This window comes from Blastomyces gilchristii (genome assembly GCF_000003855.2).
Source record: "Blastomyces gilchristii SLH14081 genomic scaffold supercont1.3, whole genome shotgun sequence".
NCBI classification, from domain to species: Eukaryota; Fungi; Ascomycota; class Eurotiomycetes; order Onygenales; family Ajellomycetaceae; genus Blastomyces; species Blastomyces gilchristii.
Window position 1 is genome coordinate 1,964,143 of NW_003101680.1, and position 26,572 is coordinate 1,990,714.

General features: G+C 48.6%; 6 protein-coding genes across 6 annotated transcripts; 4 read left to right on the forward strand and 2 right to left on the reverse strand.

Annotated features, from left to right (window-relative positions):
• The first annotated feature begins 239 nt into the window (after window positions 1-239).
• BDBG_02134 (vacuolar protein sorting-associated protein 27) lies at window positions 240-3,462 on the forward strand. Its single transcript, XM_002627417.2, has 5 exons — window positions 240-631; window positions 690-822; window positions 894-1,178; window positions 1,242-2,043; window positions 2,098-3,462. The coding sequence occupies exons 1-5, from the start codon at window positions 564-566 to the stop codon at window positions 3,078-3,080; spliced, it is 2,271 nt and encodes a 756-aa protein (XP_002627463.1). The 5' UTR covers window positions 240-563; the 3' UTR covers window positions 3,081-3,462.
• Window positions 3,463-3,484: 22 nt separating this feature from the next.
• Window positions 3,485-7,340, forward strand: BDBG_02135 (uncharacterized protein). The gene is made up of 2 exons (XM_031720664.1): window positions 3,485-7,237; window positions 7,317-7,340. Exon 1 carries the CDS (start codon window positions 4,085-4,087, stop codon window positions 6,023-6,025), a length of 1,941 nt encoding a protein of 646 aa, XP_031576894.1. The 5' UTR covers window positions 3,485-4,084; the 3' UTR covers window positions 6,026-7,237; window positions 7,317-7,340.
• Window positions 7,239-9,266, forward strand: BDBG_02136 (uncharacterized protein). Its single transcript, XM_031720665.1, has 2 exons — window positions 7,239-8,197; window positions 8,331-9,266. Exons 1-2 carry the CDS (start codon window positions 7,482-7,484, stop codon window positions 8,932-8,934), a joined length of 1,320 nt encoding a protein of 439 aa, XP_031576895.1. The 5' UTR covers window positions 7,239-7,481; the 3' UTR covers window positions 8,935-9,266.
• On the reverse strand, window positions 8,985-18,630 carry BDBG_02137 (BTB domain and ankyrin repeat protein). The gene is made up of 3 exons (XM_002627420.2): window positions 11,584-18,630; window positions 11,408-11,525; window positions 8,985-11,331 (listed from the first exon to the last, which is right to left on the reverse strand). Exons 1-3 carry the CDS (start codon window positions 14,720-14,722, stop codon window positions 9,489-9,491), a joined length of 5,100 nt encoding a protein of 1,699 aa, XP_002627466.1. The 5' UTR covers window positions 14,723-18,630; the 3' UTR covers window positions 8,985-9,488.
• On the forward strand, window positions 18,347-24,396 carry BDBG_02139 (autophagy protein Atg13). Its single transcript, XM_031720666.1, has 4 exons — window positions 18,347-20,220; window positions 20,284-20,343; window positions 20,427-20,525; window positions 20,619-24,396. Exons 1-4 carry the CDS (start codon window positions 20,098-20,100, stop codon window positions 23,259-23,261), a joined length of 2,925 nt encoding a protein of 974 aa, XP_031576896.1. The 5' UTR covers window positions 18,347-20,097; the 3' UTR covers window positions 23,262-24,396.
• Window positions 24,397-24,969: 573 nt separating this feature from the next.
• On the reverse strand, window positions 24,970-26,017 carry BDBG_02140 (uncharacterized protein; the record flags this gene model as incomplete). The annotated part of the gene is made up of 3 exons (XM_031720667.1): window positions 24,970-25,085; window positions 25,188-25,241; window positions 25,885-26,017. The coding sequence occupies 3 exons, from the start codon at window positions 26,015-26,017 to the stop codon at window positions 24,970-24,972; spliced, it is 303 nt and encodes a 100-aa protein (XP_031576897.1).
• Window positions 26,018-26,572: the final 555 nt, after the last annotated feature.

Sequence of the window (26,572 nt, forward strand, 5' to 3'; positions counted from 1 at the left end):
ACGTCGAAGTCTTTGGCATACGCGGCTCTTGTGAAGGCGCAGGGCGGTATTTTAAAAACGTATTGCGCCGTATGGCGGTTTAAGATGACACCCGGTTAGGTAGGTATTGTTGTAACCACTAGTTACATCTCTGTGAGGCACGTGATCTGATCGTAACAATCGTACCGCATTTACAGGTAGGTATTCTTCCGTATGACGAGAAGCTCCCCCAGACCCAACCAAGGCAGCGCCGTAAATAACGGAACCACCGCAAGCAGCTTCCACATCAACTTCTTCATGAAACCTCAAACCTCAAACCATACCGACAACCTCACTTCCCAGAATCTCCTCCCTGTTGATATTTATGTTATTCTTTCTAGCACCTCTACCTTAACTTGTTGTTACTTGTGTGAACAAATATCCCGACTCAACCTCACGCTCAGTTCGCCTTCTTCCGTCATCATCCCCGCAACCTCCCTGTCTATTCTTCGAGCTATCAACTTACACACGTATCGCCATAGCTTCTGTCGACCTGCTGCGCAACGAAAGACCTTGAAACCTCGATTCACAGATTATCGGTTATTATGGCGGGCTGGTTTTCCTCTACTTCTTCGTTTGATGAGCAGGTGGAGAAGGCGACCTCGTCGTCCTTGTATGTTGCCCCTATCGGCAGCTACCATGTTACTGAACGTTTATCTAACTTAGCGAAGAGAGGATATTGCGGCGAACCTGGAGATTTCAGATGTGATCCGATCAAAGAGTGTACAGCCTAGGGATGCTATGCGATCGCTCAAAAGGAGGTTAGAGAGCAGGAATCCGAATATCCAGCTAGCGACTTTAAAGGTTCGATTAGACTTCTCCCCTCTGGCTTGGTCTCTGTCTTCGTTTGCTTACTGTGACCAATCCATATCTAGTTGACGGATACATGTGTCAAAAATGGCGGTAACCACTTCCTCGCGGAGATCGCTTCGCGGGAGTTCATGGATAACCTAGTCTCGCTGCTCAGAGCTTCCGGGCCCGCAACTCTTAACGAAGAAGTAAGGACTAAGGTACTAGAACTGATTCAAACGTGGGCAGTGGCTACGCAAGCCCGTGGCGATTTTCCGTACATTGGTGAAACCTACCGGGGTTTGCAAAAAGAAGGTTATCAGTTTCCGCCTAAGACGGAGATGGCAAGTAGCATGCTTGATAGTAGCGCTGTAAGTAAATCGACTGAGAGCAATTCTGACTAGAAGGGGACATGTCTTCTAACCAACCCAAAGCCTCCCGAATGGATAGATTCGGACGTTTGTATGCGCTGCCGAACTGCTTTTACATTCACTAACCGGAAACATCACTGCCGGAACTGCGGGAGCGTTTTTGATGCACAATGCTCTAGCAAAACCCTTCCACTTCCTCACCTGGGAATTATGCAAGCTGTAAGAGTCGATGACGGTTGCTACGCTAAGCTAACATCGAAATCTTTCAATCCTGTGAGTTCATCAAATCGATCAGGACTCAAACCTACGTCTACTTCCAAACCTACCATAGCGCCGATGGAACCGCGTGGTGGAAGAGCCGAGTCGGACTTCGATGAGGATCTCAAGCGTGCACTCCAAATGAGTCTTGAAGAGGTAAAAGCGCATAGTGGCGCTGGCTATGTCCCACAGGCCAAATCGGCTGCACCTGAATTAAAGAACCCTGAACCAAAGCAGCCTGAAGCAAATGGGTTGGCTAAGGATTCCATGGAAGATGACGATCCCGATTTGCGAGCTGCCATCCAGGCTTCGTTGAAAGATATGGAAGAGCAGAAACAGAAGCACTCGGCGGCTTTGAAAAGTACGACTGCCGAAAATTCTTCTGCAGCCCCTGCGGTGTCTGCGGCCGTCTTGCCGAAGAAAGACTACGAGCTTAGCGCGGTCGAAGCGGAAAATATTAATTTGTTTGCAACACTTGTAGACAGGTTACAACATCAGCCTCCAGGCACGATCCTTCGGGAACCACAAATCCAAGAACTATACGAGAGTATAGGGGCTCTAAGGCCTAAACTAGCTCGTACCTATGGCGAAACAATGAGTAAACATGGTATGTTCTATGTGCGAAGTCCCGCTGTTCCGCTCCATGGCTAATCATCCTCAGACACCCTTCTCGACCTTCATGCCAAGTTATCGACAGTCGTCCGCTACTACGATCGTATGCTTGAAGAACGCCTCTCCAACACATACGCGCAGCACACTCTTGGTAGCTACAACTATCTACCACCCAGCCAGCTTGCTTCGAATGTTTATCCATCCGTCCCGATAAACCTACCTAGGGGGGGTGTAGAGAACTTCTATTTTGGCTCAGAGCCCGTGGAGAATGCCATGCCTCCTAGCCAATATCTCCAAGCGGAGCGCCACGCGTCTGTCGGACGCAGCAACGAGCAGCGCCCGGGTGTGGTTCACTCGCAACATCCTCAATTTAACAACGGGCAAAGTCATTACCAACCACACCAACCACGCACACCACCGCAAGCTGCCCATACTTCTGTTCAGTACCATCCACATTCAGTGCCTCAAGGACAACCTGCACAACCCGGACAAGCTGAGCAGACTGGTCAAAGTGGGCCAGCTGGTTACTACCTCCCTCAGGGAGTGACCAGCCCAGTGGGTCATGACCCTCACCTCGGTACAGGACAGTATGCTCCTGCACCTGAACCATCATATCCTCCGTCGCCGACGATGCGAAGAGACTCTCAGTTCCAAACAGCTCAACCAACTCCACAGTCGAATCACTCCCAACCTGTCCACTTTTCCTCCCCGGATGCGGCTCAGCCTTCTCAGTCGCAACATTCAACCTGTAACACCCAAGAAGGCCCCCCCTTGGGCCATTTCCAGGCCCAGACACAAGCCCAAGAAACCCCCAGCCCTCTACCACCAGACCCAGCGCAGCCTTCCAACCATTACAATTCTTGGCAGCAACCAGAGTCAGGAACGAATCCCCAATACATGCCACCGGCTGGAAACCCCATATATCCAAATTTTGTGCCCATGGCGCCGACCGTGGAGCAATCGTATCTACCCGACCAACAGCAACAAGCAACTTCGCAGCCGGTTAAAGAAACCCCTTTAATCGACATATGAAACTATTTCCTCCTTGTCTGGCTCCTGGTGCGCTCCTGGCGACGGTTGTATTTTTTTACTCACACACGCATGCATGTTGGCCCCCATTTTTGATACCCGATGTGGTTTTTCCGCCCCTCCTCTAACTGCCCACTACGCTTGGTTAACTGAATGTGACGTGATGAGTCCTCTTAACGAACGATAATTAATGTGTTTTTTCAAAACTGTGTCTCTATCCCTGTTGTTATCTTCTTTTTATGTCCATGACTTCTTCCAAGATTTCTTTTTGTTACGGTCTGTCTGTGTGGGAAATTATCTACAGTGTGTTGATGGACATAGAAGAACCTTAGTAGCCCTATTACCTAGTCCGACCCATCGGTTTAAAAGGGTAAAACAACGCTCATAGTTTCTTGAATGTGCATCTTGGAAAATGGTAGATAATCTTAGGCGCCCTTACCACACTAGGTAGCCTTTAACTAAGGTTTAACTAAATTTCCGAGTAGTGTTTAACTGGGCTTAGGCCTATTCTCTCCCCAAACCTGGATACATCCCGTTGATTCCAAGGTTTCGCCGCACCCCACGTGACCTCACCGACTTCTGTATCGGGCTCTCTGTCATCATCGGCGGCTCTTGACCCCCATTGCTTATCCGTCGCAAGTTTCGTATCCCGTACCTTCGTCTCAGCCTGGTGAGTTTCACTGTCTTCCCCTCGCAGTTCAACCCGGCATCGTGTCCTGGTTGTAACCGCTAACTAGGCAGACCATGTGCGCAGATTGGAGCTTCAACTGCGCTCACCAACGGGATAATCGCCTAAATACCAATCAAGCCCTGATCTATCGCGAACTGATCATTTGATTGCTCCCCTCCAGCTCCCTCCAAATCGTGTCGCAGTCTCCTGCAGCCAGTACCATCAAAATTGTTGCTGGTGGCGATATTCATGACACCTGTAGGCTTCGAGAGAAATAGAACGGGTGCTTTGTTGCAGCGAAATAACCGCTGCTGATTCGCTCTCCTAGTCGCCAAAAATGCCGTCACACACCACGTCTTCCCCGACCAAACGTTCAGCCTCGCAGCAAGCGGCGTCGGATTCTTCACTACCTCCTCAATCGCCTCCCACTGAAGCAGGCCCGACGCTTTCGCACAACAAGACATCAACCCACAAACCCCATCGGCCCCATGTGGTTGCTTCGCACCGACAGCATGTGCGCAACCCGTCGCTAAAGAACATAAATAGGCTGCAGAGGCTTGCTGCGCTTCACAACCTCCCAGGAGAAGGTGACACGCTTGTTGCACCTGCGCTTCGACACCAACGCAAAAGATCTGCGCCTGTATCCCCCGCAACGAGTCCTCGCGTCGGCCATCATCACGTTCGTTGGAATGGCTCAAGCGTTTCGCTGACTGGCCAAGGGGTAAATCCGGCGATAAGGAAAAACCTATCCACGCCCGTATTGAGAAACACGTCCGGGATTCTCGCTAAGAAACCGTCTACGATGAACAAAACTGTAACAGTTGCTAGAGCAGGGCAGAAAAAGACAGTGGGTTTCGAGCTTGTTGCTTCGGACGACGACGACGAGTGGGAAGACAATAACAGTTCTTATTCTCCAGAAAGCACTAGACGGAATTCCGTGGTTACTGCCAAAATGAGCGCGGACAGTAGCCCTCATTCTACTCTCCTGGCGACAAAGTCGCCTTTAGCCCAAGCAAGCAGTGGCCTTGAAGGCGAGGCCAAACAGCAGGCTACGGAACTCGCTAATGGCTCTGGCACTGGAGCTTCCCAAGGACAACATACGCGCCCCTTTGAGCAGGACGATATTGCTTCTCGTCTTCTTCACCAACCACACGCATCCAAAGCTCCACCCGCCATATCATCCGTCTCAGTAACTGCAACGCCAGCAGCTGTGGAACGAAGCCCGCGCCCTCCGTCCTTTCCAACCCTTCCTTCGGGCCGTGTCCGCGATTCCGATCAAGCTGGCCAATGGTCTACTGTGGGGAGTTCCTCAATAAGCAATCCACATGGAACATCGTCCTCTATCGAAGGAGGCGTATCCAGATTCCTAATAAACAACCCCGGTTCACAATCTGGAGCCTTCACTGATTCTGAACCCCCGTCATCATTCCTACCACACTACAACCCTAATACACCGCCGTCTCCGGAGACGTACAGTGCGAAACGCCCTACCTCTCGCGGCCGCCAACAAGAGCCTCCATCACGTACACAGCAAAAGTTATGGCTACAGCGAACAGCAGTTCTTACAACCTCCCCACCTGACCCTTCTATGTCGGGACCGTCTCCGACAGTACCCCCATCTTCGATGGAGCCCGTCTTCATGACGGCTGCTCAGTCTCGGCCAGGTTCTAGAGACCACGCAAGAGACGGCCGCAGGGCATTGCTAGGAATAGGTGGAACAGCAGGCGTAAATCCTGAGAGCGAAGCTAAACGTGCCCGCAAGATCTACGATAAATCCACAACAGAGTACTCAGTAGTCCGTCGTTTCAGATCGCCTATCGCAGAAAGTCTGCTCAGGCTCGACAAAATTGCAGGACCAGAAGCGAAATCCAACAATGCCCCTCAAAGCCAGGCAGGCGGACAAAATCCCGTCATCTCTAATGGCGCCCTTTCCCGCCCACCTTCATCGCGGAATCTCGATTCCGATCCCGCCGTCAACCACCAGTTCTTAACCAAGCTACCCAAGTCGTCCAGCCAGGTCCGATTCAGGACTTCTGAAGATACAGTCCACGTCAACTATTCCGACGAGCCAGCTGAGCGATTGGATGTGGAACATCAGCAGCAACAACGGCCTAATTCGGTTGCGGTTGTTTTTGCTGATGGAAATGTGTATGACGAACAGATAGATGATTCAGATGGCGCTGGTGGTGGTGCGCATACCCCATATCAACCCAACGAAGCGGAGCTCATGATTAGGCGGATATGGGATAGCCGCGAAGTAGCTGTTGCGGGTGATTGATTATTTTGATGGGCTCGACGAGTTTTAGTTTATATACATGTACCTTCTCTCTCGTGATCTTACTTTTTACTCCTCACTGACGATTTGTATGCTGTACAAAGCATGAGGCCATAATGGCCATTATCTGTACAACAATCATCACCATACCATATCCTCTTTCCGTTGACGATACGATTATTTTGTTTAGTGCATTTTTTTTGTATTCTCTGTTATATCTTGATTGGCATGGAAGATTCATATCGCATCACGGAAAGCGTACCTCCGGTTTCACCATGTACTTTATTTCATTTATTTATTTAATTCAATTTCTTTCTTTCTTTCTTTTTTTTTTTTTTTTTTTTTTTTTTTTTTTTTTTTTTTTTTTTTTTTCTCAATTACTGGCATTTCTCACATCAGCGGTATTTTTTTTACCCTACTGCGCCATGTGCGTTGATCTTTTTATTATTCTCTGCTTCATCTTGCTTAAGCATTTTTATTTAGATGTTCGATAGTTAATTAGAGGCAGTTGAGCAGTTCTTAATAGGATGATTCTACCAGGTGGACTGTAAACGGGGATTTCATTTTATACACGCTTAACCCCCAGAAAATGTCAAGAATCAAGGTACGGAGCATTGTTCACACGATTATCCTGACCGGATCTATGAATTTTAAGAGAAACCCTCTTCAAGGGAACTATTGCCTATGTTCATTTTATACATCCATATCCCTACGTGAATGCATGTCTACAAGTAAAGATAATACGAATCATCATTTATCTCGAAGTCCCAAATCGAGGTTGTTTATACTCCGTTAGTTACCGTACTTACGTCTCCATTCGTTTATCCGTTCAACATTGGAACATCTGCACCCTGCAAGCAAATTCGCTGGTGGCGTCGCATCGGCAAAAGCAAGCCCCGAGCCCCTGAGCGCAAGTTCATCTCGCTTTGGTAGACGGGGTCGGTCTCAGAAGGATGAGCCGGACGTTTAGGTTACGCTGGCTAGCGCTGGTTTGGAGGCTCTGCTGCCTGATCTGCAGCGAATGAACCGGCTTTTTCGCGCCCAGAGGTGATCCTCTTTCGTCGCGGCGTCGGAGGCGCAAAGACAGTGGATACATGAATCTAGACTTGACGCATGCGATGTTTCTGGGGCGCGAGGGGGGCCCTAGCACCATGCCCCCCTTGGTATAAAAGCCAGCGTCGCGTTTTCTACGACATCTTGCGGCCCTGTTGTGATGTATGTACTGATAATATGCTTAACAAAAGTTTTCTGGCTCGGGAAACTGCTTTACAATTGCTGACCAGGACTCGTACAGTTTTATTGCAGTCGTTGCTTTGGCGGGGGAAACGGCTTGCAACATTTTTCTGCGCAAACCATTTACTTGCCCTGCAGTCCCGCTGATTTTGTAGCATCGGCCCTGCTCTCATCTCTCAAGATACCCATTCAATTTTATTTCCCTTTCTCTCTACTCCGTAGAGGCATGGGTCTTCCGAATGCCACACGCCCTTACAGGGACGATGCGCCCCTCCCCTCTTCTGCTTCCGCTCACTCTCTCCAGCCATATCAGGACTTGGAGCCGGAAGATAGCCCCCCAGCCTACATGGAAGAAGACGCTGCAGCCGTCGTTCAGCCTGTCTCTATCATCACAGGACCCAACGATCTCTCCTCGGTAACCCGCCTAGTGAGCTATTACGATATCCCGGGCGGGCGAGTAATATCCTCTTCACGCGCCAAGAAGACCTACACGGTGACTCTGGCACCAGAACTCTCTCAGGACCCCGAAGCACTTAGTACGCTGGTTAAATGTCAGGTCCAACGCCCGCCCATGCCCGTGATCGTTGTCAAGGGCACGCATACGGTGACGAGGAAAAATTCAGGGTCGAATAAAGGGGGATCCAATAAGGAGACGGTTGTGGATTTCGATTTTCGCATAAACTGTATCAATTCTGTCCTGCCGGATGTTTTTACCTCCGGGAATCGGTCTCGGTTTGTGGAGATTGTTCAGGATCAGGATGGGAGAAAGGCCTATAGGGGCGGGAGGTTTAAAAGTAAGGGTGCTAATAAGAAGAGAGGGAGTTCCGGTGCCAATCCAGGTCCGGATCTTGAGGAGGCTCAGGGGTTGACGGCCGACAGTGGCGGACCCGATCTGAAGGAGTGGTGCAGGCGGTTCTGCGAGGATAAGTCGGGTGTTAAGTCGTGAGTTTTCACTGCCCCTTATTTTCTCTTCAATTGCATGGGAGATACGTGCACACAGAGGCTACGGGGGTATACAGAGTGGCGATATACATAATGCCCCAAAAACTAAAACAACCCTCTCCTCCCTTTCCAGCTTCACCTTCCACCGCACCTTCGAAGCCTGGAACTACACCGCCATCCAAAAAGGCATCACAACCCTAATCCGCTCCCTCAACTACCGCGGCCGCATCTCCATAGAACTCCACACCCACAACGCCCACTTAACCGTCTACTCCCCCTCCCTCATCAACAAACTGCGTATAAACACCTTCGTCTGGTGGGCTTGCATCATCCTCCAACTCTGGATCCTCACCTGGCCCCTCCTCATACTGCTGGAGAAGCGCTACGAACCCGTCACGGCCACCTGGTACGCCTGGTACAACGAGCAACACGCGTGCGGCCTTAGCGAGGCGATGTGGTTAAATGTTTTCACGCCGGTTATTAAGCGATCGGTGCTGGCGCGGGCGAAGGATGGCGAGATGGTAGGGCTCGAGGAGGCACAGGGGGCTGTGTATGAGGCGGAGAGAGTGGCCCGTGGTGAAGTTGGGAGTACGGAGTCGGAGTCGGAGAGGGAGAGGAGGGAGAGGATGCAGAGGGGCCAGGGGAGTTGGACAGATTCTTTGGTGGGAGTGGTGAGGGGGGTGGCGGAGGTAGGGAGGGAGTATAACCAGGCTGTTGGGTGGGGTGGAGATTGCTGATTGCTCAAGGTTTACTATAACCGTTCCGCTTTCTTCGTGATCGTTATGCGGATTGGCTGCTACCTAGGCATGTGTAGGTGGATATATTCTCATATTGTAATCATCTGATATTTATTACGTGGTCCATATTTGTGGTATATATGCATTAAGTATTTTCGATTTATCTGCGTTGAGGGGGACTTGTTAAGTGTAACTATCTGATCCTACATATTCAAATGCAAGCGATAAGGCAACTAAACAAGACAAGATGTTCATTTAATGCATCCGGATACATTCGAGGATATTCCCTTTTATCTATAAATGTGATGATATACCTTCGCTACTAAAGAATCAATTAGCAATATAACTTTTTGCCCGTGTCTCCTTTCGCAAGCAAGCTCTCTATATATAGTTAAAGATGATCCGCAGTAAGAATATATACATGAAGGAAAATTGTTAAAGGGTGAAAAAATATACTATACACAACAAGACACACACCAAGAATTGAAGCGAGGTTAACGAAAACAAACATCGAGGAATAAAAATAAAAAAAGCAAAAGTCTCCTTAAGAATATTTACGACGTTGACACTGCTCTCTCCTTCCCTTTCCCACGGAGCCCAATACCACCACCACCACCTCCTCCTCCTCCTCCTCCCGCCGCTCCTCTCCCCCGCGATTGGCCATGGCCATGTTGTCCACGACCCCCTCCCCTCCCTCGATCCGAAACGACCCTCCGTTTATTTCCATCCATAGCAGCATGCAGCGGTTGCAGTTGAGAAGTAGCGTTCCCTTCGCCGTTAGCCGTCGCCGCTATAACGTTGGAAATATTCCCCACAGCACCCCCACCGCCACGCCTTCGTCCCCGATCAGCGGGACCCTGGCCACTGGTTGTCGCAGGCCCATGTGCAGATCCACCTCTCCCTCTATTCACTTTCCCCCTCCCCGCTCCCGCTCCCACTCCAGGTCTTCTGGCCGCAGCCTCCGCCTTCTCCGCCTCCTCCCTCACCCTCCTACTCTCCTGATCCCACCATTCCTGAAACTCCTGCTCGAGCTGGATGTCCTGCAACTTATGCTTGGCGGTGGCCGCTTCGCGGATCACGTCCTTCTCGATCTGCTGCTGTTCGAGGATGTAGGCTAGGGAGAACTGGGTGGAGGAAGGCGAGGGGCTGGAGTAGTTGTACAATTGCTGTTGTTGCTGAGGGTCGGATTTGATACGGGGGATGGTAGCGTATGGCTGGGACCGTGAGTTCGGCTGAATTGGAGTTGTTGTCGTTGGAGTGGCCGATTGGGTCTGTCGTGCGAATGAATCCGCCTTCATGATAGGTAGCGGGGATGCATTTGGTGTGGAAGGTGGTATTCGGGCTTCTTGTGCGTGTTGTTGCTTCTGTTGAGCGGGGTTGGGCGTGGGCTTGGAAGTAGGAGTGTGATTTTGCGGTGAAGGCACACCGGCGACAGTTTGGCGCAATGTCATGGGCGCCTTAGATGCGGTGCGAACAGGCGTCGAGACATCCCTTGCCGACTGAGCTTCCGCTCGCGCAGTTGCATGTATTGGAAATGGTTTACTGGCGACGTTCTGCCACGGCGATGCTGATTTTGATTTAGATGCCTCTTGCTGTTCTGTTAGTTCCCGGGCTTGCTGTTGCTGAAGCTTTTTACGCTCTTTCTGCGAGAGTTTTGACGGCGTAAGTTTGGTTGCTGGTGTATCCCTGCGGGGCGACATGTTTAAGCCTGTGCTGGATGGATGAGACCCTAAAGTTTCCGCCATGATATCCTTTAGACCTGTTTTAGTATTGGAAGGCCCAACAGAACTCCATGGAGCACCAGCGTGCTCTCGTTCGTGGGATTTGGCCAGAGGAGTGGTAGACAACTCAACGCGAGCTTTTGATCCCGCGTTTTGCTGTTTCCCCTCCACCTGCAAACACCGTCCCCTGACATCTACTGAATCAACCTGGTTCTGAGATTGCTTGGAAATACCAAGCCCAGCTATCTGTTTGCCCCCAGCTTGACCAGAAGGAAGGAGGTGATCATCTTCCATATGGAAAATCAAGTCACCCATTGACTGTTTCGGCTTCAAGGCAGGACTTGTTTCCCCAGCCAACTCCGCCGCCCTGAGAATAGGCTCAGACAGCCGACTTTTGAGGTGAAGGGGAGACATAACACCCGCCTTCTCTTTATCAGTGGCGCTCGTGCGGAATTTATTCTGCCGCAACTCATCTTCATGTAAGCGTGAGCGAAGCCTCATTGAGTCTATCCGGCGCTGTCTATCACGTTCTAGGAGGGGAACAATTTCCGGATATCTCTCTGCGACGAAGCCTTCTGAATTCCGCCCTCTAGAAACCGGATGGCATGTCAGCTGGTTTGCGCGACAGACATCGTCGAGTTCGCAGAATAGATCATCGTCTAGGTCATCAAGAAGCCTGTATCGAAGAAATTAGCTAGGGAATAACCACCACAGCATGAAAAATTCCGAATATGAGTGAAAGCATTGCATACCTATTTTCCAACATAGCTTCAAGATTTAGACAGATGTACTCGAGCGCGGCCTGCTTGAACGCGGTCACCGAACACGGTGCAACAGCATTTAGAAAATGGCACACATTCCGATTATTAACTACACGGAATTAGCCTATTGGGTTGTTCCTCATCAAATCCCAAGGAAAGTGCCATACCAAACCGTCCCAGTAGCTTCTGGCAAATCTGTGCCAGTCTATCCAACATCAACTCGTTCGCAACAGCCATAACATCAATGACCAGGTCAATCAGATCCTCCAATTCATCGAACTTCACGTCTTCAAAAAGTTCATCATCCGTATCCGCATATATATGACGCAATACAAACTCGAAAATGTCGCGACGGATGTGCTTCAAATCGATGCGAAGAGGATCGACACCAGAATCCGGGGAACCCCCACGTCTTCGAGTGAGCCAACGACCACCAGCTCTCCCGTAGAACAACCCACTGAAAAAAGGGCAGCGGGCGCATAAAATTTGGCTGTGAGCGTTTACATCGCCACCGTCAAGTTCAATTACCACATCGCTACTTCCAAAGAAGTTGGGATCCTCGTACGCCCGTTCCATGTCCAGGTGCAAACGCTTGTGAGGCAGGGTCATTAATCTTACCGCACGCTCAAGATCACGAAGTTCAAGCGCCGTTGCTAGTTTGAGAACCTCGATTCGAACCCGTTTGTACTGCGTCGCATGTTTGGGCGAGTGTCGAGCCAGAGTCCATACATCGTAGAGCTGGTCTGCATACATATACAGCACCAGGTTAAATATGGACAGGAAGTCGACGTCACTAAACTTGATCGAAACCTGGCCGTTCTTATCGTACTCGACGCCGAACACGTCTGGAACGGAATAATAATACGACTTATGGAATTCAGCCAAAGCCCTTCTCAAAACGGGGCTACGGCCAGCCAGAATAAACCCATGGACCGGAATCCGTACATCCGAAGCCGTTGTCGACACCAATACAATTGGTTGAAAGTCATCGGGGCGAGAAACGTCTTCCAATGTTGATTCGATTTCCGACTCAAGGTCGTAGGGCTTGATAGGCGTGTTCCCTATGACCACGTCCATCGACATTGACGAGTAATCACCAGGATCCCCATCCCTCAATATACTTTTAAACGCCAGGAGCGGCCAGAAGTCCTCCCATATAGAGCGATCATCAATCATTATTTGCTCCCTAGCCACGTCGCAGCCGCGCTGAGCAACCGCGTATGCCCCGAAAGCATTACTCCGAACAGCTACAACGCGCGAGAGGCCCGGAATGCGGACGAATTTGTAGTCCTTCAAGCGAGCATCTCCTGTCGTTTGGCGGCCAGCGTCGTTGATCTTGGCACGTTTTTCTTTTCTCCAGGCAGAGCCGGACTCGGTGCATATGATGATGGATCCATCTTGGCCAACGTCAACGTCCCGGACAGCCATGTGGGACTTTTTGATAGACCACACGCGAGACGGCTGGGGCAACGAATTTCGGATCTTGGCTGGGTTGGTTGTGGATGATGCTGTCGAGCTAGTATCCGCCTTGCGGTTAACATGAACGGTATAGACTTCACCAAAAGTGGACATCGCGCATATCGTATTGCCGCCAGATGTGATTTTGGAAATGTGGTTGGTTGACAGGCCGTATCTCGTTGACATGAAGCTGTCTCGGATGAAGGTCGAGGCACCATCAAGGGGGAAAGCTATTTTAGAATAGCCATAATGGGTAAAGACCCAAACTTCGTGGTTTTCGAGCAAACAGGTCGTGGCTCGATCGATTGCTGAAACCATAGAAATGGGTGAACTGAATAGCGACGCGCCAACTCTGCGGGGAATCGTTTGCGTCTCGAGAGAACGAGCATCAGCATCGATAAAGCCCAATTGACCTTCATTCTTACCGAACGTGTATAAACCTGTGGGTGTAAATACAACCGAGTGGATAGAGGAAGCGGCTGCGCCGATGATAGCTTCTTTCTTGAAAGGGTTAAAGATTTGCCGCGGAGTGGTTTGGATGGGCACGTCGTCCTTGTGATTGGTCTTGGGAAGTGCGTATCCCAGTTGACCATATTTATTGCTTCCCCAGCTGAACACTTCACCCTGTTCCGTGATGGCGATGGAATGGTCCTGGCCCAAAGCCAAGGAAACGACCTTCTTTCCAGCAAGACCGCCACCCTCGATACAAACAAAGCTAAACCTAGTACCTTCGTCACCAGTTCCCAGCCTTCCCCCAGAGCCAAACCCGCACATAAACAGATTCGACTCCGGGTCGTTCGTGATGATTCCGGTGTGTAATTTTGACATTACAATTTGTTGATAGATAATGGGACGGGATCGTACCAGAGTAGGAATCTCGGCGGTAGAATCGATATTAGGCTCTTCAACATCGTGATCCGACCCTCTACGGGCAGCACGAATTACTGCGTGTTCACGATTGAACCTGTATAGCAGATGATCTGGGCGAGTGAGGCCGATACGCTCCGGGAATTGGCGGTCATCCTCATCACCCAGCCCAAGATTAAGATTTTTGTTGCTACCAAAAGTAAATACCTCATCGCCAAGTATGTTAACCAAAGGCTTTATGTTGCCTTTGACCGTCTCGTGAGCGACTTCGGCTTCGGACAAGATTGAAGAATCAGTTGAGACGGAGTCATCTCCATCTAGCGAAGACTCATATCCCGAAGCCTTGTTGATATCGCGAGGCAAAATAGTGGCTCCAAAGACGTCGAAGGGACTATTCCCCTCGCGGTCTTTTATCTTGATCAGGCCACCAGATGGATGAGGGACTCCTCCAGGTGTCCTAAAATCAGTAGCATCGTGAAAATCCCTCGCAAGCAGCGCTTGCGCAATGGTCACATTCCCGGCATATAACGCACGATGCAGCGCAGTCCATCCGCTTTCCAGATCCTGCGCATATATATCGACGAAGGGTACCTCCAGCAGCGCCGTAGCAAAATCAACCGCAGTTTCCTTCTGTGACGAAGCTATAAGGTGCAACAACGTGCGGCCATACTGATCCTTCGTATTAACATCAGCACGGGTCAGTGTAACAGGCACATTCCGCGTGGTGGTGGTGGTGGAGGAGGAGGAGGAGGAGGGCTGTTTCTCTGCCAGCTGCTTCGGCGACGACGCCGCCGCAGTTGGGCGGGAATTTTTCAAGAACGAGCCTGGAGAAGTCCCTAGCGCGGTTCCGGAGCCTCCATGGCCTGGAAAAGTGGGCGCATTGCTTTTCCATTGCGTATGGGAGCTGGTGGCGTCTGCCAGAAACCGTCTGAAGCTTTGGGCATCATCTTGAAGAAAATACTGCCAGAGTTTGCTACTCATGTGCCTTTGTGTGGGGCGGTGGCAGGATCCCGGATAGAGGACCCCCCAGTTATTGAATCCCCCGAGAAGGGTTTAAACCGCGCTGTCGCCTCGACGGATCGCGGGATTGGCTTTTGAATCTTTCTTCTTTTTTTTTTATTTTTCCTTCTTGCTGACGGAGTGTGGGAGCGGGGGGGAGGGTGAGGAGAGGTCGAGTGTCAGTTGTTTAACAAATGGGCGCACTCGTCTGTGGATATCGAGCGATTCAATTGAGCGACTTGACCAATACTGATGTCTGGAGCGAGGATAGATATGAAGCGGCGAAAGTGGGAATCAGGGTCTGTCTCTATATGCGATGAGTCGCTAACGAATCGTTGTATTTCGCCTGTAGCACTCAATATTTGCCGAGGAGGAACAGGGGAACAGGGAGTATGTCAACGTAGAGGATAACTGCGACTGTCAATCAGATGTTGTATTCCTGTATATCGTCGTTATCGGCGGTGGAGGAGAAGGGAGACGGGGAGGAGTGCGGACAGATGAGGGAGGGTTGTAGCTGTGGAATACTTTGCTGACAATTCATCGCTCCTTGATGGGAGTTCCCCGCCGGAACCAATCACAGCCCACAAACCCATCCATGAGGCACAGCGAGAGGTCGAGAACTATACAACTGTATTTAGATCCAGGGATAAGAATACCCATGGACGACTCTATGACGGGATTAAATATGTAGAAATGGATGGCGGGGTACTGTGGAATTCTTGTTTGGAGAGGTGTTTAACCTGCCCGCCCTCTCATACATCGATGATGCGGCGACGGAGGTACATTACATGTAGGTACATGTACATGTACATATGTATGTATGCCTAGATTGCCATGAACCTGATAGAGCTACCTTTTTCTTGACTATGCTTTAAGTGAAATTTCAAATTTATTCTAAAGGGCCTTTGAGGAAGACTCTGTCTGTTCAGAGCGAGGATATGCTAGTATAACTTGTATTGAGGCAGATGTCCCTCTCGAAGACATCATTGATTCTAGGCCTGAGCATATCGGTTTCAGCTTTTACTTTGGCCCGGAATGTCCCCTTTTCATATCCGTCCCATTGACCTCTTGTCTTCTCATTCAACCTTGCTTCGCAGTGGGCAATGGGCGCTTTGGTCTTCCACTTCTCCTTGGGATGAATCTCAATTGACCACCTGCGACGATAGAATCCTCAGTACAGACCAACATCAGAACCCGGGTATGTCCGCATGAATGATACTCAAATCGTAGAAAAACAACTCAGAGAATCCCTATTTTCATCTTTGAATGATGCCGTTCTCGTCTCGGCCACTGAGTATCATTAGTTTTTCAAAGGAGACAACTCCACAACAAGAGAGAGAACGTGTCATGCCAACACAAACTTCATTATTGCTTGTTCCCTACCCTCCCATATCCTAAGAATAGACCAGAATCCCAGGCACCCATGTGAATAGAATAATGATAGCCAAGAGCCAAGAAAGAAGAGGAGCAGCCTAGCCTGGCGAGGAAGCTGTTGAGCGGTAGGGGGGGCTCTCTGCAGCTTGCCAGATTGTTATCTGTCATATTTGCTGACCGTTCAATTGTGCTAGTGTGCTGCTGTGGTTGGTTGGCTGCTGTGTCTCGGGAGTCGGGAGGCTCAAATCAAGCACACATGTACGGAGTACTTTATAAGTATGTATCAAGCCGAACACATCGAAAACCACGGAAACAGAATCGAATCGGAAAATAGCACTGCCTGGACAAGGAAGCGGGAAAATAAAAAAGACAAAGAAAAAGAAAGATAGATAGAGGGAGAGAAGAGCTCCGCCCTAGCGCTTGGCTTGCCATGGATATTGCGAACCTGTAGGTAGTGATTCCAGTAGTAGTAACTTAACTAATAAGCGACTAGTTGGCTCGGCGGTGAGTTCAACAGTCGAAGTTGCTGCAGAAGCGCCTTTCTGAAACCGCCAACAATCGGCAAAGGAACACTCAACTCTGCAGCCAATCCAACGGCTGTCGCTGTGCCTTGACTCACAAACTCACAAACGATGACACTGCGCCAGCACGAAAGCAAGCTAGCTCGGAGCCGGAGTCGGAGGAGCCATGATTCTTCTCTCCTCTTCCCGGTTGCTGCATGGTTGGTCAAACCTACAAAATACAAAACTCACGAGGCCAGCCCAGGTCAGTCGAGTCCAATCACGAAGGCTTCTCGTCACGTTTCTCATCATCTCTCGGAGAAAAAAAATAATAATAATAATAATACCCCCAACGGAGCCAGCCGGTGTGGACAGACAACATTTTACTTCTGCTTGGAATCAAAGCCGAAAACAAAAACAACAAGCTCGCCCTCGATCCCTCCCAGCTTCCTGGGAAAAAGGGGCTATATTATACCTCGTTACATGGGTTTTAACAGCACATCACTCTACCGCGTGTCACGACTTGTTGTTTATGCAGTAATCCGTTCCATTTGACTCCATAACTACATGACTCTCTCATCATTTGACTGGCTTTGGGTGGCCTTATTTATCTGGGTAGTGACGGTCGGGATATCCGACATACGTAAACCTCCCGCGGGATAACTAGTTAACTATGGGGAGCTCTGTATGATAATAATATAAATAACAAACCACGGGTTCCTATAAAAGAGGGCAACGAGATACCATTTTCTTCTTGTTTTTGCCGCATCACTTCTCATTCGGCGCTGTATGGATGAATGGATCCGAGGACTTTGAAATGAGATTCGCCCGGGAAGCTATCCCGTAGTTAACTATGTATGTCCAAGTCTTCGGCCCAGGACTGGAAGCTGCAGGATAACTCTTCATGGGCGGTTTTTCAAAGAACTGGGTTTGTTTTTGCTCCTTGTTACGGAGGGCTGTCTCTCTCTCTCTCTCTCTCTCTCTCTCTCTCTCTCTCTCTCTCTTTGGAAAATTTCAGGATGTCTTCTTTAAATATTTCCCCTGCATTGTTCACCGCTTTTCGGAGAAAAAGGAAGAAAGAAAAAAAAAAAGAAAGAAAAAGGATAAGGGAAACTTCCCTCAAATCCCACGATGCCAAAAATGTCCTAGCGCAGTCAGCTAATAATATAGTTACTGGATGCATTCAATAATAATCTCTTCTCTTGATGCCTTGCGTCCCCTTGCATTCTCGTTGTCTTAACGCGGGTTTTAGTGCGAATGGAGCTAAAGGAGATGTACTTTGCGTAGTTAGCACTCAAGAACCCGAATGAGATTTCCGATGGCTCTGTCCAGTAGCAAGCGGAAAGGTGGTGTTGCAGTGTGGATTGTGTGGAGAATTATTAGTTTAGGATGTTGTTGTGTGGAGTGGGCGTGGATCTGCAGCTGCAGCTGCAGGCGCTCTTTGCGACTCTTCTGAGTTTCTTCTTTGACTGGAGTTAGTGGCAAGCCACGGCTCCCCTTGAAGATGGAGGTCCCATCCATCCACCCCACGCTCTGTAGTTGAAAGCCCATGAGTTGATTGAGTAGAGAAGAGGGTGAAATGGCTAACGCAAAATGAGTGGCAAGCCGTTGTTCTCGTTCGGCTAGCCGAAGCTACGTTTGAACGCATGAGAGAAAGCGGGTTTTGAAGGTTGCAGTCAGCACAACAAGGTACATGCACATGTAACTATGGTATGGTATGGTATGGTATGGGCAACGGGTGAGGCAGCCAGTTGCGGTCAAGCAGCCTGGGCTTCTGCCTCGTCTGAGTCGTTCTGGAGCCTTGGGGTCTGTGGTTTTGGGGGTTTGGTTTGGGAGTTCTGGGGCGTCTGGGTTCTTGCTGGCGGTTTAGCCAGTGATAGACACGTTGTGTTGTGTGCCTTGCCCAAGCGTCGTCTGGCCGCTTGTTTCATTTGTCTGTCGGGAGGAGGGTGATTGGAGAGGTTCTGGGGGGTGGGTGTTCTCGTTATCTTTTGGTCTGGCATTGATGTGTTTTCGGGGCAATATATTTTTTTGCCGCATTTTATATATCCACATCATCTCCTGCTTAGTTGCGTGATTTGACTCTCAGATGACTGGTATCGGCGAGTGACTTGATCATACCGTATGATACCATACCGAACGGAGCTTGTATTTCGCCGATATGCGGAGACTCTGTCCCGTCCGCAAGTCAGCATATCCTATTGGTTATACCTCCGGTCTACGCAAAGCCATGAATTACAAGTGGTATTATGGGCCATAATGCACGGTACAATACCCGGTAACATACGATGACACCACCACGGCCAAAGCATCTACTCGCGGGTATAAACATCTGGCAAAACAAAAAGGCAAAGACGAGGACGAAGAACAACACAACAACATCATCATCAACAATAGGTATCTGGAATATTCTGGGGATTGAGTGATTGACAGTAGACCCAGGCAGAACTCTCCAGGTCTGCAGCACCGCATCCTCTCCGCAGCAGAATAAATACACCACCCTTGTTGTGACCGTGCCAGTTGTGGTTGGCGCCGTCGAGTCAGCTGTTGTGCGTCACTCCAAACTTCCCCGTCTCGGTCTCCCCCAAACTTTCTCCTACTACACTACTACTACTAGTTACTACTACTACTACTCACCTCCCAAACAACCCATCCTCAACCTCATCCTCAACTTCAACCTCCACCCTCCCACGCCACAACCCCTCGCTCCTCCTACTAGTAGCTCGCCGTCTTCCTTCTCCCCTCCCTTTTTTGAACAAGTGGTAGTACTCCGGAAGATGTGCCACTAAAGTGCTATTCCCCCACATTGGGAGGAATCCACCGCACATCTTCCCGCTCCTTGGGTCGATTTAATATCTCGAGATCCAGTTCTCCCCTTTTCCTTGATTCCACTCCCTGTAACAGCTCCAACCCACCCGATATCTGCCTGGATCGCCTGTTTCCTGAGCTCCTCCATGCTATCACAATAATGTTCCCTGCACCGGGCTGCGTTCTCGCCCTTGTCAATTCCGACTAGCTGGCTTTAAGCCGTGCCCTCATACGAGGCTGTCCGCTCGATTCAGCGATCAGCTACTAGCTACCGGCTACCAGCTATCTCCAGCACACCCCTGCGAATCAACCTAGTGTTGCCTGCGTATGTTGTCAACTATCGTTAACATGGACAGCTGCCAAACGCAGAAGCCCGATACCTTTTTCCCTCCTGCCTGAAAATAGTCCGCTTTTTCCTCACCTCACATATATACCTCCCTTCTTATCTCGACGGCTCCATCTTCCTAACCCTCAGGCGAACCCTAAACCTCCATCAAGCCCAACGGGAATCAATAAAATACCCAGTCTCGAGATTCCCAGTCGAACTACCCTGAGGACCTTGACGGTTCACCTCTCAGATAGCTTCGGACTTCGACATACATTCCAACCCCCAATTCTTTCTTGCGAAGTCACCTTGAAAAAAAAAAAAAAGAAAAGAGAAGAGAAGAAAACGAAATGCATCAACATCCTCGTCCTCCGCCGACTACGGCGGCGTCTGCCAATTCCTCCAGGGCCAACCCAGCTCGCACAAACAACCCTCTGGGTCCAAGTGCAGAGTCGAATACATCACAAGCTGAGGTTGGTCCCATAAACACTACTGCAGGACTTGGGATTGAGCATGAAGCTGAAATGTTCGTGCAGGTCCCATCTAATGTAGCTCCTGGCAGAGAGATCGTCGCCAAGTTAAATCAGATCGTTCAAGTGAGTTGTTACACTAGTTTTCATGTCTGACATAATGGATGTGTGTATAAATGCTGAGTCTGTCTTCTTTTTTCTTATCATAGCAATATCATACGAAGGCTGCTTTGATCATACTGCACTCCCGAGTCGATCTTCCCCCCGCGTACAACAAAGATTCGGATATAAAGAGGGTAAATAGATGGGTACGTGGTTGTTTTATTTTGTTTTTCTAGTTCTAAACCTATATTTCCTAACTTTAGAAATAATATAATAACGATTGGACTCCGCTGGTATAGTTTAATGTTGAACTGGAGGAAACCGATGTTCTTCGAGATGACCTACGGACGTGGAAGTCCTGTGACACCACCGACCGTCGCCCTCCACCGATGGTTATTGAGACCTACCTTGATCCGGATGAGTTGACACACAACCAGAGCCTGGTGATTCTTGATGGCCATGGGAAACGCTGGGATGTTCTCGAAGCTCTTGATGCCTCGTTTTCTTACAAGGGGTCTCAGGATACTAGATATAGTAGAGTCATTCTAGAAAGGTGGAAAGTTGAGCTTGGGGATGCATCAAGTGATCTACCCGCCGATCTCGGCTCTATACTCCCAACTCTCTACAAGAAAAGCATCGTACTCTTTAGATCTCTTTATACGTATTCTCGCTTCCTCCCTGCTTGGAAATTCTCCACACGCCAATCAACAATGCGATCGAACCCGAGCCTGCCTATCCGCTATAGAATATACAAAGGGTCCCGGTCAGAAACTCATCCGGGGCTCGACCCTTTGAGCGTCCCGTTCTACGATGACGCTGGTAAAACCACGGAGACTTTCGTCTTCGGCGTCACTGAATCACCTGCAGGCCCATTTTCCGTTCAAGTAACATATCGGTTGAACTGTGATTTCAGGGTAGATGACTCCGAAGCGTTATTGAGTTCTAGGTTCATGGGAGCGGACGACACATACTTTAGACCCTCTCTGCCCACTGAGGATCACTTCCCCGGCGGAACAAACGAAGCTGGATCCCTACCTGTTGCTAGACGAGAAAATGAGCGACCAAACAATGCCCAAGCCTATGGAAGTTTATCGACTTTCCATCATGAAGTTCCTGCAACGGGGGTCAGTCCATTATCAGCCCTTCGCGCGGCTAGGGAGCTTGGAGCTGGGTTGTCTGGATCTCCGATATCACCTCCTTCGCCCAAGCCTGGACAGGCAAGGCCAGGTATCTACCCTCGAGACGGTGTCCATTCTGCCCAAAGAAAACCTTCGATTTCATTCCCCCCTTTCAAAGCTCCACCTCTTTCCGCGTCTCCGTCGCTTGCAGATCCTGCCGTTGGATCCCCCCGAAGTGCATCTGTTCGCACAGGGCCAGTGAACGTCCCTTCCGATAGCAAGACCATGCCCCCTCCTGCTAGTGCTGCATCTGTCACACGAAAATCTACTTATGTTTCCTCTGACAACGCCATTGCCTCGTCAGGGTCTGGCTCCCCTCGACCTGCGCCTATCTCCAAGTACACCAGTTCTTTCACTCATCGAAGAGGGAGATTGTCATCTGGTGGAATAAGCAAAACAGATGATGATAATACCTCGAGCGGAAGGGCTAGTGCTACGTCGTCCACCGCCCAACCTAGCTCCGGAATCATTGCGGAACCGGGAGGTGCCAGTTCTGGCTCTTTGCACGGAGATGAAAGTAATATCGGGGAATTCCTCAAGATGCTTGACATGCGAAAGGATTTACTAAGCCCATCCGATCCCGCTACCATGGATGCATCAACCCGGAGGACTGCGGTTGCTCTCACGCGATTTCAAAAGATGAAGGAGTCAAACGCCGTGTTGTCTGATTCCATGTCGTCTTCACTCGTACTCCACCGGTCATCTACCTCGTCAAGTAGGCAGCTCCCCAGTGTTCCACCCATGATTGCTGGCACATCGATCTCGACAGCTTCGTCTCCAGGAAAACCAATTTCACCGCATACGCCACATACGCCTGCCATTCCCTCCCGTCTCAGCTCGAACAGTATAATTGACTACTCCCACCAGGATCGTCCAGACAACCGACGCCACCGCCTTTCTCATGAATCACACGGATCGATGCTGGAGGAAGCACCCACCGAAGAAACCACAACGGAACCCACCGCACCTAATTCTAACGCCAATGCAATTGACATCCCCACATCTCCTCGCCCGTTCATTCCTAGCTATCGACGTTCCAGTTCTGCTGCTCAAAGAAGGTCAAGTGCAGCCCTCGAGGATGAGACAGCCGATTTCCTGCCTTTCGGAATGAGAAGTCTAAGCCTCGGAGCTGAAGATAGATCACCTCTCAGCCTGAGCGCTCTGGTACGCCAACAAGAGCTGGACAATGATGCCGCTGCACCTGATATGCTCCAAACCACCCAACGTGTGTGTGACGACTCCAACAACTCTGACGACGTTTCCACCTCAACTAAGTACCGTGCACCCAGCACCACCTCTAATCATCCATACCAGCCGCGATTCTCACATCAGCGCGGCCGAGGCTCCACAGGACATGCCCATTCGCAAAGCTCAGTATCCAGCAGTCTAGGGCGCGGGAACGCCCTTCCCTCATCCCACGGGGCTGAGCGTGATCGGGACGCCTACCAGGGCAGCGGCAGCAACAGCGGCATGTCCACCAATACCGACTCACGCCGTGGGCTGGGCAGCGGCGGTGGATCCACACAACGGTTCAGTTTCACCCGCTACCATGGCCCACCATCAGCCAGTAATTTGGAAGACGATGAACCGCTTCTCTTTACCATGAGTGATTTTGGTATTGCGCGGGGTAGTCTCGATGGTGGGGGGAGGGGCAGTTTAAGTGGGGCTGATTCATCAGGTCCTGGTACCGGTATTAGTGGGTCGAGACGTGGAAGTGGACGACGGGGACCTTCGAGCGGTAGCGGGTTTCATGCTTGGCAATAATTGAAAGAGAGGCGGACACTATTCAATAATGTTTCTACGTCCGTGTATAGCTGCGAACAGCGGCCGCGGAATTGTTTTTAAAGACTGTCACGAACGAGGAAGCAGAAGAGTCCTGGAACCCCCTCTTAAAAGCCGGAACTACTCATCACTTGCACTTGCACATGTGTACCCCTAACCTACCCGCCCTACGCTGTGCCATCCATCTCGGATATATATTCCAATTTTTCCACCAACATTTCTTTTTGCTGACGCGAGTTCAATGTCTCCAGCTACACAACCAACCCAAACGACACTCATAACCAACTCGATTGGACCTTCAATCATCTCTCCATCATGCATATAACATGCGTGCGCGGCTGTAGATTCCAGCTATATAACCACTATCCCACCCTTTTTATTCTATCTTCGATATCATTCATCATACGTTTTCTCTTTTTGGAGGTTTGCTTGGCCATTCGGTGTTTCTATTTTCCATTATCATTTTCCATCTATTCTGAAACTTATCTAGAATTCCCCTTTCTCTCAGTACCAACAAGCGGCGCTTTCATTTCATTTCATTTCTATTATGTGTGTTTTGTGATTTTAATCACATAATAATTGGATTTCTCAAGCCATTTCTGTTTTTTTAAAGCTCTCTATCAGACCAGCTATTGCTCTTGTTTTAATTTTTAGCTGATTAGCTGTGTTTTTGTGACTTTTTGTGACTTTTTGTTTATGATCACTCATACTGGCTGGCCTCTTAGCATTTTCCTTTTACTTCATTTGATATCTCTGATATAGGAGATGAGAGAAATGGGAATGAAGATGAAGAATATCAAGCCGTAAGGCGCAAAGTTTGAATATATTTCATATATTATATCTTTCATTATATATCTTATATTCTGTTTTCCACTCCTCTCATTTTACTTTTTAATCATTTTTTCTCTTTAACAAAAAAAATTCCTCTCTTCACAGGTTTTTTTCTTCTCATGGTTATCTAAAACATGCAGCTTTGTTTTTTTTTTTTTTTTTTAATGATGGACTTGATTGAATGACAGTCACGCTGTGATTTTTTTGTTTGGTAGAGAGGAGTATCTAGGTAGAGAAGAGAGAATTCAAAACATAACATTTTATTTATTCTGTCTCACTCTTGATTGATGTTGTCTGTATATTTGTTTTTTATTGTTAATCAGACAGCCTTCTCAATTCTTTCTATCTACATAATGTTCAAAGCTATATATATATATTATTACTGAGAGGATTAGAGAATAATTATCTCTCTACTCATGCTCTTTTTATCTTTCTCTATGCTTTTTTATTTATTTCCATCTGTGTTTTGTAATACATGCTTTGCCTCAGTTTATTAAATTATATTTTCTATAATTACAAGAGACTGAAATAAATACACACTCTTGTCAGATGAGTTTCTCATCTTATATATCATCTTTAAGAAGAGATTTAAAATATTCCTCACTATCAGTTGAAATCTTCATCTCCCTTCTATTTTTTATTTTTATTTTTATTATTTTTACTACCTTTTTTAAGTGCAGCTTTCTCTGGTACCATAGCTCATGTATGTACGTACTTACAGTACATATTTAACTATCTGTATTACAAGACTCATCTGCCTTTACTCATTTCTATCATACCTGACTGAGGAGGCTCAAATTCAAGGCATTCCTGAAACCGCGCAGCAGCTGTAACTCTTCGGCTTGAATACGCCATCAAGTTAACTCCCGAGACTGGGAGGCTTTGCAGAGTTGATTTGAGCCTGTTTACATGTGGGATCAACTAACACCATCCAGCCACTACGATAAACAGATTTCGTCTCGCCGCAGTTCAGTTCTACATATCAATTCCAGCAGCTACATAGTTAGTTATATAGTACCGCTAACTATCATCTGGGACTTCCGCAGTACTCCTGGGAATACTTATACAGGAACGTACGATGATGGAGGTTTTGTTTTGAGGGGGGGAATTGGTGGGAGAAGAGGGTAGGTTCTAGTATTTTTTTAAAAAGAAAACTTTTTTTGTTATTGTTTATTTAATAATTCAAATACTCGAGGTGTGTTAAGGAATATTTGACCACCTACTTCTCATTTTCATCTGAATATGTCTGTGAGTACTGTGCTGTCTTCTATATGAGCATTAACAAAATCATCTTAGAATATATGATCACAATGAATTTCATTAACAAAATAATGCTATGAAATAATATATATTGCAAGAGTCATCTACTCTGTGTATAGACAGTGGTAAAATCAACTGTCACAGCACTGGTATTCTTATCTCAGTGCTCATCAGTGACATCATTGTCATCTTCATCACAAGCACACACAGCTGTGCAAAGAGCATCAGTGATTATCACACTATGTGAGCATTTATCTGAAGATGAGCTTATATTTTTCACAGATTTATGCTGTACTGTGCTGTGCTGTGCTGTGCTGTGCTGTGCTGTGCTGTGTTCTGTAGATTTAGAAACAAATATTCACTCATTTCTTGTTTCTCTCTTTAATTCATTCTCTATCATTCATATAGTACATTACATAGCACTGTATTAAGTCCTATATAATTCTATCCTCTCTCTTTCTCTTGGAGCTATTAATGATGCTCCTTACAGAGCACACCCAAACAGCACAATGACTTTGGCAAAGACCCTGTTGATCTAGTTGCCATGCAGAAAGAGACATCTGCAGTGGAGACGCCAGAGACGGATCTCGTCTATGGGACCGACGGCCGCCTGATGTCGTTGTAGGCGGATGCGGTGGAGCAGGCATCTGCTGCTGCCGCGGATTATCCGCTCTGAAGGTGGGGAGATGAGTTTGTTTTACAGGTTCGAGTTAGGGGGATGAATGGATTGGATCCCCTGGACGGCGGTGACGTCTCACAGAAATAATTGTGGTCCCGTTGCTCCATGATAGTCTTGAGTTGATCTTAGGTGGTAGTTGATTTTCTGTAATGAAGAGAGCATTCTCCAGCATTCAGAACTGCATTTCCATGGCTCCTTCGCCGTGCCAGGGCATATAACAAAAAGTGGCGCGTATGGCGGTGAAATTAAGTAATTTAATCCATATTTATCAGCGGTCTCCCCTCTAAATTGGAAGCAGAAGAGGACGTAGAAATGGAGTAAATGCATCAGAGAAATGCTGCTTATAGTACCTCGCCAAAAGGTTGGAATTTTTGGTTATCTAGGTACGACCTGGACACCGATCCTGCTCATATATACTCCGTACGTCTATAGTATTTTTGTTTCCCAACATTCAGCGGGAAATGGGAGATCAAGGTATGAGGCACAGAGAACGTGTTATTTTTGCATGGAACTGCGTATTATC